The sequence below is a fragment of the Suncus etruscus genome, chromosome 7 (assembly GCF_024139225.1).
Source record: "Suncus etruscus isolate mSunEtr1 chromosome 7, mSunEtr1.pri.cur, whole genome shotgun sequence".
Taxonomy (NCBI): domain Eukaryota; kingdom Metazoa; phylum Chordata; class Mammalia; order Eulipotyphla; family Soricidae; genus Suncus; species Suncus etruscus.
In genome coordinates this window covers 85,211,750-85,221,103 of record NC_064854.1, presented here as the reverse complement: position 1 = coordinate 85,221,103, position 9,354 = coordinate 85,211,750, and the positions used below count along the sequence as shown (strand labels likewise).

Here is a 9,354-nt window from a genome sequence, read left to right as displayed (position 1 = left end):
TTCATAGAAAGGAGGTTGAGGAGAGAAACAAAGCCAACAGCGTTCATAAGCAGGATCTGTAAGAGCAATAGCAGAAGCATTCATAAGGTTGAGAATAACTTGAGAGGATGGAGTGGGACCGGAGGGCAAAGTGAGTTGACGAAGAGAAGCAGAGGTAGAGGGGGGAGAGGGAGGAGGGGAAGGAATTCGAAAAGGGGTACCTAGATTGGGGTGAAAAAAGGCATTGGGGCCTACAACGAGGGGACGAGAGACCGGCAACTGTTTAAGCAAACGAAGGGAGAAAAGAAGACCATGATCGGTACCCTGAATGTAAAGTCTGAGACCCCATTGTACAGCTTGAGTCCAGTGATGTTTGCGGCCAGCGGCAGTGAAGTTGATGAGGATGGGGTTGCACCAGCCACGGGTGGCCGAGGAAGCATCGCAGTCCAGATGAGGCAGAGGGGGGCGTGAAACAGTGATGAAGTCCCAGGAGGAAGAGGGATGCCAGTAGGCAGTGCCAGTGGTTTCGCAGCCCCAGGAGGCGCAGAAATACTGTTCATGAAATTCGCATTTGACGTCATCGTAGCGGGGACGATGATGGCCAGGGCAGACGTAAAAGGTGGTGGTAGGGTGGCTCAGAATGTCTCTGCGGATGACGGAGTTACAGCCTCCAGCGGCAGGGGCGTAGTAGTCGTAGTGGTCGACAGCATGGGGTTGAGGTAGGCGAAAAGCGGAGGTGCCCCAGAACGAGCTCGCACCCATGGCGAGGGCACAAAGGTCGACTTGCAGGACAGGCCAAGGAATGGAGGTGGAGAGGATGGAGGTTTGATTGGCGACGTCACCAGCCTCATTGATGATCTGCCAGGTATAATTGAAGACTCGATAGCGGTCATTGGTTTGGGCTGGGCAGGCGGTGGGGAGCAGGAGCAACAACAGCAACAAGAGGACGGACATGTTCAGCGTTGATTTCAGGGACATCAGCAGCAGCATCAACGGGGTCGGGTTCTGGAAGAGAAGGGGGAATGGGGTTCTCAGGGCTAGGGGCCCTGGGCGGATTATAATGTTTGACCAGCCGGTCTGGAAGCCAGCGGGTATCACCAGTGTCTGTGTTATGGACACAAGCATGGCCTTTGCCCCAGATGAGAACTGGGTGGGGCCCCTTCCAGAGTCCCGATCGAACATCTTTCCAGAGGACAGACTGGAAACCATCGGCAGTGTGTGGATGCCAATATCGATCAGCCGCCGAGCGGCTTTGAGGATCTAGAGACAAGAAATTGAGCACAAAAAGTGCATGGGCAAGCAGAAGGCGGTGCTTGCCTCGGCGAGCGTACAAGGTTTCACTTTCGCCTGCGAGCTTAAAGAGCATATTTTTCAAGGTTTGATTAGCTCGCTCAACAATGCCTTGACCCTGGGGGTTAAAGGCTATTCCCGTTTTGTGCTTAATGCCAAATTTAGCACAAAAGTCTTGAAATTTTTTGCCAACATACCCAGGGCCATTGTCTATTTTAAGAATTTTGGGCACTGCTAGAGTGGTGAAGCAGTGAAGCATGTGGGCGATGACATCAGCAGAAGATTCTCCAGTATGTAAGGAGGCACAAATAAAACCACTAAAGGTATCAACAGTGACATGAATATATTTGAGCTTGCCAAATGCTGAGAAATGCGTGACATCCATTTGCCAAAGTTCACCGGGCACTATGCCACGGGGGTTAACTCCAACGTGAGGTTCAGGGAGAAGAGAAAGACAGGATTTACAGGAGCGAACAATTTCTCGGGCTTGTTCGCGAGTGATAGCATATTTAAGACGTAGAGTTTGAGCATTGAGGTGGTGGAGGCGATGAGCGAGAGAAGCTTGCTGCAAAGGGGATTGTGAGGAGGGAGGAGTAGGGTTGGAAAGGAGGATGGAGACGGAGGAGGGGGTATGGGAGGCAGCATCAACAAGAGCGTTGCCAAGAGTCAGAGGACCGGGCAGACCTGAGTGTGCTCGAATGTGGGACACATAAAATGGATTGGAGCGTTGTAAAATAAGCTGTTGTATATTAGAGAAAAGGGTGAAGGCGGGAGTGGAGGGTTTAATGAAAGGCACTGTTTCTAAAAGGGGGAGAGAGGATGCAATGTAATGGCTATCTGTATATAGGTTAAAGGCCTGAGGGACAGAGAGAAAGACTTGATGCACGGCCTCTAGTTCAACAAGTTGGGCAGAGTTGTGGGTGGTTGGTATAGTTTTTTGGTTGCCATCAACTGAAAAGGCAGCCGTCCCGGTAGAGCTCCCATCTGTAAAGACAAGGGAGGCAGTGGAGATGGGTTGATGTTTAGTAATTTTTGGGAAAACAACAGGATGCTGGTTAAGAAAGTGTAAAAGTTTGTCGGCTGGCATGTGTGTGGAAAGGTCGCCTTGAAAGTAAGTGAGAAAAAGGAGCCAGGCTTGGTCCTGGTTTGCAAGCCAGGATAACTGTTGTGTAGAGTATGGGAGAATGATGAGATCAGGATGTTTAGCAAAAAGTTTGAGAGAGATATCGCATCCTTGGTGCAGAAGTTGAAGAATAGAAGAAGGGTATGTAGAAAGAACTTTAGAAGGGGAGGAAGGAAGATGAACCCAATAAAGGGGGGCAGTTTGCCAGAGAACTGCAGTGGGTGTAAAGGCAGTGGAACAGACAATGAGCTGCAGGGGGATAGAGGGGTCATAGTAGGTAATGAATTGGTTCTGAATGGCATGATCAACAAGAGTGAGTGCATCACGAGCTTCCTCAGTAAGCGAACGGGGGCTAGAGGGGTTGGAGTCTCCTTGGAGGATGTCAAAAAGGGGTTTAAGATTTCCTGTGGTGAGCTTAAGATAGGGGCGAAGCCAGTTAATGTCACCAAGGAGCCGTTGGAAATCATTAAGTGTCTTGAGGTGCTGGGTACGAATTTGCACCTTCTGTGTTTTCACTTGGGAGGGCAGAAGTTCGAAGCCTAAAAATAGCTGGGGTGGAGACACCTGGACTTTATCTTCTGAAATATTAAAGCCTTTGGAGGATAAAAGAGAAATGAGATCAGAAGAGGCAGAGCGTAGGAGAGATTCATCTGCACAAGCGAGAAGGATGTCGTCCATATAGTGCAAGATATAGAGGGAGGGGTGCAAGGTGCGAAAGGGGTCAATGAAGGAAGCAACATATCTTTGACAGAGGGTTGGACTGTTGGTCATTCCTTGAGGCAGGACTGTCCACTGGAAACGAGGACAAGGACCTGCGCAGTTAGAAACTGGGAGGGAGAAGGCAAAGCGTTTGCAATCATCAGGATGAAGAGGAATGGAAAAAAAACAATCTTTGAGATCAATAACCATTTTAAAAGTGTTAGAGGGAATGGCGGACGGTACTGGAAGGCCTGCCTGAGTGGCTCCCATGGGGACCATAGTCTTATTAATAGCTCTTAGGTCATGGAGAAGGCGCCACTTGCCGGACTTTTTGCGAATTACAAAAATGGGTGTATTCCAGGGGGAGGTGGAAGGTTCTAAATGACCAGCTTCAAGCTGTTCCTTTACAAGTGCTGAAGCAGCCTGTAGCTTTTCAGCGGAGAGTGGCCATTGCCCTATCCACACAGGTGTGTCGGCGTGCCATGTGATTTTTTCCGCCGGGGGTGCCGGTGTGGAGCTAACTGACATGGAGTACACAGAGTGGTAACCAAGCCCTTGGCGGCCGGGATTGGGTGTTGGCTGAATAGGCTTAGGGATGCCTTGTAAATTTTTTCCCAGGCCTTTGGAAGGCGTATAGCCTTGATGCATCATTTGGGACAGAGCAGCAGGGTTTCTGCATTTGACAATATAAACTCCCATTTGCTCCATAATGTCTCGACCCCACAAATTAATGGGCAGGTCTGGGATAATGTATGGGCGGACAAGGCCAGTGTCCCCATCTTCATCTTGCCAGACCAATTTATTGGCACTGATGAGGACTTGCTTTACTGTACCTGCGACTCCAGAGACAGCGTCAAAGGAGGCAGTCGTGGGCCAATCGGGAGGCCAGCTAGCTGGAGAGAAGCAGGTGGTGTCCGCTCCAGAGTCAAGAAGGCCCGTGAAGGGCATGCCCTCAATTGTAATCACAAGTGGGGGTCTAATTTTACACATGGCACGAACCCAAAATATGTCAGAGGAGCCGGGATCTGAGTTGCCACGGATTTCGGGGAGAGAAGGCAAAGTGGCATTGAGGGGGAGCGGAAGGGCTTGCGCTATACGCTGCCCAGGCAGTACTTGGACAGGGTAATAGGGGGCGACTGCGAGAAGTATAATTTCTCCAGTATAATCATTGTCTACTATGGAAGGTTGTATGATTAGACCTCTGATAGTCATGGATGCACGCCCAATAATCATAAAGAAATGTCCGGGTGGTGGCGGACCAAAAACACCTGTGGGAATCTGACAAACACCATGCTCAGGGGTTAATACGTGTGGGGAGGCGGGGTACAGGTCCAGTCCTGCGCTCCCCGGGGTTGCCCTGATAAGGGAGGCTGCTGAGGTGGGAGCATTGAGGGGGGGACTAGTGGCTGATGCTGGCAAGGCTGCTGTTGCTGCTGGTAATATGCCTGGGGAGCTGGGGTGGGTTGGACCGGCTGGCTGGGCTCCGAAGCCGGAACAAAGCGTTGAAATTGACGGCTCGGGGCCCGGAGCTGGCCCCTGGTGGATTTTCCCTGACCCGAAAGGCGGTGGTTAGGCTGCAGGGGATTGCCATCTATGTCTTTAACGGCATGGCACTCCGCCACCCAATGGCGGCCACAGCGGCAGCGTGGACAAAATGGAGGACGGGGTGTAGCTGTACCTGTCTGCATGACAGGGGCTAAGCGCTGAGGGCATTGAGAGGCAAAATGTCCAGGTTGTCCACACGAATAACAGACTTTGCCTGAGGATTGGTTTTGTATGACAGCCATAGCATGGGCAACTCGGTGGGCAAAGGGATCAACATCACGACAAAGGTCGATCATATCATGTATGGTTTTGTTAGCCATGCGTCCCTTTAAGAGGGCTTTGCAAGAAGCATTGGCATTCTCATAAGCGAGCTGTCTGACTAGAGTATTTGTCATTTCAGAGGGAGAGGAGCCTGCAATTCTCTCAACGGCCTCTAGGAGGCGACTGATGAACGCATTATAGGGTTCATCTGGTCCCTGTGTGATTTGGCCAAGCGGGGCGTTTGCATCGCCTTCCTTGGGCAAAGCTCGCCACGCTTTCATAGCGGCAAAACCTGTGTTTATTAAATAATCAAGGGGCAATGAGCGTTGTTGCTGTGCAGAGTCATACGGGGGAGAGCCGGAGAGCATAAGCCGACATGTTTTATCTCCCCGAGATAGATCTCGACAGGTTTTATAAAAGTCAGTCTCCCAGAGCAAGTACTGCTTACGCGGGAGTGCATTGGAGACAACACGTTTCCATTCATAGGGCAAAAGGGCACCACCATTTCCCAGTGATTCAAGACAAGATATAGTATAGGAGGCTTGGGCACCGTAATTCTTAACTGCTTGAAGCAGTTCATTGAGGTCCCTTTTATTAATAGCCTCGTAACGGAAATTTATCTCACCCTCCGGAGGTCTGTTGTTGCTGGGTTGGGCTTCCTCTCCGTCCGAATCTGAGTGTTGAGAGCCCGAATCCATCGCCACTTCTGCTTGAGCTTGAGCCGCGGCTTCCGCGGCCGCTTGCGCCTCGCGCTCACGCCGCACCCGCGCGCGGGTGCGGGGGCCTGCGGGCGGCGGGGGGGGGGGCGGTAAGTGTGGAGCGGTGGGGGTTGTTGAGAGGGGGGTGGAGGAAGGCTTTCTCCATTAGGAAGGAGAACAGGGAAAAAGGATTGTGAAGTTGGATTTATTTTATGGACTTCATGAGCTAGTTGGGAGATCATGGAGGTAATTGTGGTGAGCTGAGTGTCTAGGGCGGAAGGAGGAGGAGGCAGAGATGAAAGACATGGGGGGGCAGGGACAGCGTAAGGTGGAGGTTTTGTAGTGGAAGAATCTTGGCAGAGAGCTGCTTTCTCCCTTGGGGCTAGAGCGTCTGTCCGGTCGGGTTGCTGGGGCGGAGCTGAAGCCAGGGAGGGATAGAGGCGGGAGATGCCGGAAAGGTCTCTGAGAGCAGTTTGTAGCATAGAGGCGAGGGAAGGGTTAATCGTTTCAGGCATCGCCGCAGTGGCGGCGGGAGCTAAAGAGGAGGGAGATAAGAGTTGGGATAGGGAATTCGAGCGGGTGGCAGGCCTGGAACACTCACGGGAAACTTGCTCGAGATGCGTTTCGGCAGCGCAAACAATTTCTTTGGCATTTTCCTCAGTATTTTTAGCTACAATGATGTCACGCAGCAGGCTCCAGTATTGTAATACAATTTTCTCTGTTTCGGGTTCCTTGTTAACCGTAAAATGAGCACTCAGTTCGTTTCCTATTTTGTCCCAAGTGGACGCAACAATTTCTGGACAGGTAATCACGAACCACGGACATACATTATGAATATATATTAAGAAATTACAAATATCTTTTTTGGTAACCTCTACGTGTCTGTTTTTTAACTCAGACTGTATCTCTTTAATGAATTTAAGCTCGGTACTTAGCGTGACACCCATGGCGTTTTCACTGGGTGAAGCCCCCAAAAGCCAATTAAGGGGCGGCGAGGGGGACGACGAAAATACTGCAGTTTATTTTGATCAAGGGCTGACTGTTTATACGCTTACCTTGGTGAGGTCCTTTTTTGCGTTTTACAAAACAGCTCCGGACTCGCCCGGCTCTCTTGGTCGTCCGAGTGTGGTGGTCTTCGAGCCCAGCGTTGGGCGCCAAAATGCGTGGTCCTAGAGTCCCCCGGAGGGGCCCGGCCAGCGGGGAAACGGCTGGGAGGCTCTTGGACTTCCGCACTCTTATTTTGCTGAGTTAAAAGAACAACCACACCTGTAAAAAATCTGAGAGAGGTTAGTAAAGAAGACCCCAGGCGAAGTTCCGGTCAGAGGCAAAATTTATTGGGTTCAGCAACTCTTATATAGAGGAGGAGAAATGGGCAGGAAAAAGAACATGTCAATCATACTTTTTGGCGGGAAGGTTTTTAGAACAAAGGGCAGTAAAATATTCAGAAGGGATGGAGACCTTATGTCTCCAAAGTGGGATCTGCAGCCGCTTATCTGGGCTAACATCAGTTTGTGAAGGGGGCAGGTTTTTGAAGGTAGCTATTAACTCCGGAAAGAAGCTAAAGGGAGTGGTCTAGATCTGGATTTAGCATTGGGGGTGTTCACTTTTCCTTTGGCTTCAAAGAAAAAATCTCCTTCAGCTGTGAAATACCTTTCCTGTTAGTCCAACAGCTTACAGCAAAATCAGCAGATGGGCAGCCTTAGGTAAAGGCTGCATAAAAGACAGAAGACAGAAAAATTGATCCTCTGACAGGATACTGTCTCCAACAATAAGGACATTAAATAAGAACTTGAGAAATAGTATATACTATAGGGTGTATACCGGGTGTATAAACAACTCTGGTTTTAATCTGCAGAACCTTATATGGTTCCCTAACACATTCATTAGTGAGAACAGAGCTGAAAATAAGTATGAAAATTTATTAGATGACTCAGATACCCCAAAAATGAAAATAAAAATAAAACATAAAAGACATTAAAAATGAAAAAAGAAAAGAACTTACTTTTCATGATTTACAAAAATGTAAGTGACAAAATATAACAAGAATAGAAACAAATTGAAAATAGCTGTGTCTTCAAAAATTAACAACTTGAATGTTGTATTATTTGGACTTTTGTAATAAAAAGTTTTATTCCATAAAGTTTTATAATTGGATCAATGCCCATTCCTGGCAAAAGACAGAAGAAACAAAAACAAAAAAAAAGTGGTGTCAAACTTTCAAATAATTACCTTGGCAATGCTCCAGGAGGGCAGCTGATGTTCAGTTAAACCTGCTTCTATTTGAGGTAATGAGCAAATAGGGCAGACACTGAATCAGTGGAATCCTGGCGTCTGAATGTTTGAGTTTTCAGCTCGCACCATTGCCCCTCTAGGAAATCTACTCATTTTTATATTTAAAAAATGATCTGAAACTTACAGCAGCTCATAATTTGTTTGTTTGACGGAACTTATGCTCCAACTTTTATATATGCTTAAAGTATGCTTGCTTTATCTGCTAGAAAGTTTGACCTACATATTGAGTTCAAACCATGGTTTCAGCATATGAACAATGACAATTATCATCATCAAAAGTGTGCAAGATCCCAGATGTCTTGAATGTGAAAAGACATCACTGTTTGTTTAATTAATCTGATGCCACCCCACTAAGCATATGCCTGTTACTCATTGGTTGGAAACAACTTTGAATGTAGCACTTTAGATTGGTGTTTTGACTATTTGTTCTCTACTCCGGGGTGTGGTCTGTTTCTTAAAATAAAAATTCTGGATCTCAGTAAAAAAAACTTTCTTGCATTTTCATCTTTCCTCTACTAATATATCTGCTTTCTAGAATAAGAAGGCTTAAATACTGAAATTCCTAAACTCATTTCACCCCCTTCAGCTTGTTGTGTGGATTATTTCCTGCGTGAGCTTTTGCTTCTAGACCCATGTCTCCATGGTCTTGGGGCATGAGGCTACTTTCAAAACTACTCACTAGAAAACTTAGTGTGTCCCCTTAATCTCAGTTAGCAACATAGTTCTGTATGGAGACTGCTTGTAGTTTGTGGAACATGTTATCTGCTATCTCAATCTGTATGATGAATACCCATCATTCCATTGCATTTTCTGTCCAGTGGCCATTTTTAAGCAACTCCTTGCAAAAATAGGTGATAAACATTCTAGTCTATTTAAACCTGAGGACAAAGCTAGAAAGATCTCACTGATAAGTCTCACATCACCTCCTTCACAGTCTGTGGGGCAGACAGCACAGGATGCCAATTAGGGCTAATAGGGCTATTCTAGAGTATGGCTTTAAGGAGTCAAAGACTGAGAAAGGACCCAACGTAATGGAACTCAATGTGTGGACTTGTGTGTTCATGAGGATGCCCCATCCTTCCTTGCTGCAGGCATCTTGCGTCTCAACAACTTTAGTGGGGAAAATATTCTTCACGAGAGGAAAGTGGGTGATCACGAGAGGCAGAGAAAATTTGAAATAATGAAGCCACACACAAGTACGTGGGTCAAAACATCTTCTGGCAGGCATGCGACAAGTTGAATTTTTTAAGCAGGGAGATTTTATAAAGGGTAAAGCCAGTCATAAGTATTGAGAAGAATGTTTACAATAACAAAGCAGAGTTAAACAGTAAACAATATACCTTAAGCAATGGGTGTGAGCTATAAGAATTCTGAGTTACAAAGGAGAAGGTCATAACTCAAGGCAGCTCTAGCTACTAACTTCAGATGCAAAATAAGGGATTATTAAGAAGTAGAAAATATCTAGGA

General features: G+C 47.5%; 1 protein-coding gene across 1 annotated transcript; it reads right to left on the bottom strand.

The window, feature by feature from the left end:
• Positions 1-4,392: 4,392 nt before the first annotated feature.
• LOC126014349 (endogenous retrovirus group K member 5 Gag polyprotein-like) lies at positions 4,393-6,542 on the bottom strand. The gene is made up of 4 exons (XM_049777649.1): positions 6,527-6,542; positions 6,197-6,361; positions 5,916-6,130; positions 4,393-5,751 (listed from the first exon to the last, which is right to left on the bottom strand). Exons 1-4 carry the CDS (start codon positions 6,540-6,542, stop codon positions 4,393-4,395), a joined length of 1,755 nt encoding a protein of 584 aa, XP_049633606.1.
• Positions 6,543-9,354: the final 2,812 nt, after the last annotated feature.

What these genes read in the sequence shown, in the direction of transcription:
- LOC126014349 (XM_049777649.1), bottom strand. An exon ending in GCATCTCGAGCAAGTTTCCC is followed by an intron (nt 6,131 to 6,196) that starts GTGAGTGTTCCA and finishes CCTCCTCTTTAG; the next exon opens with CTCCCGCCGCCACTGCGGCG. An exon ending in CAAAACCTCCACCTTACGCT is followed by an intron (nt 5,752 to 5,915) that starts GTCCCTGCCCCC and finishes TAATGGAGAAAG; the next exon opens with CCTTCCTCCACCCCCCTCTC.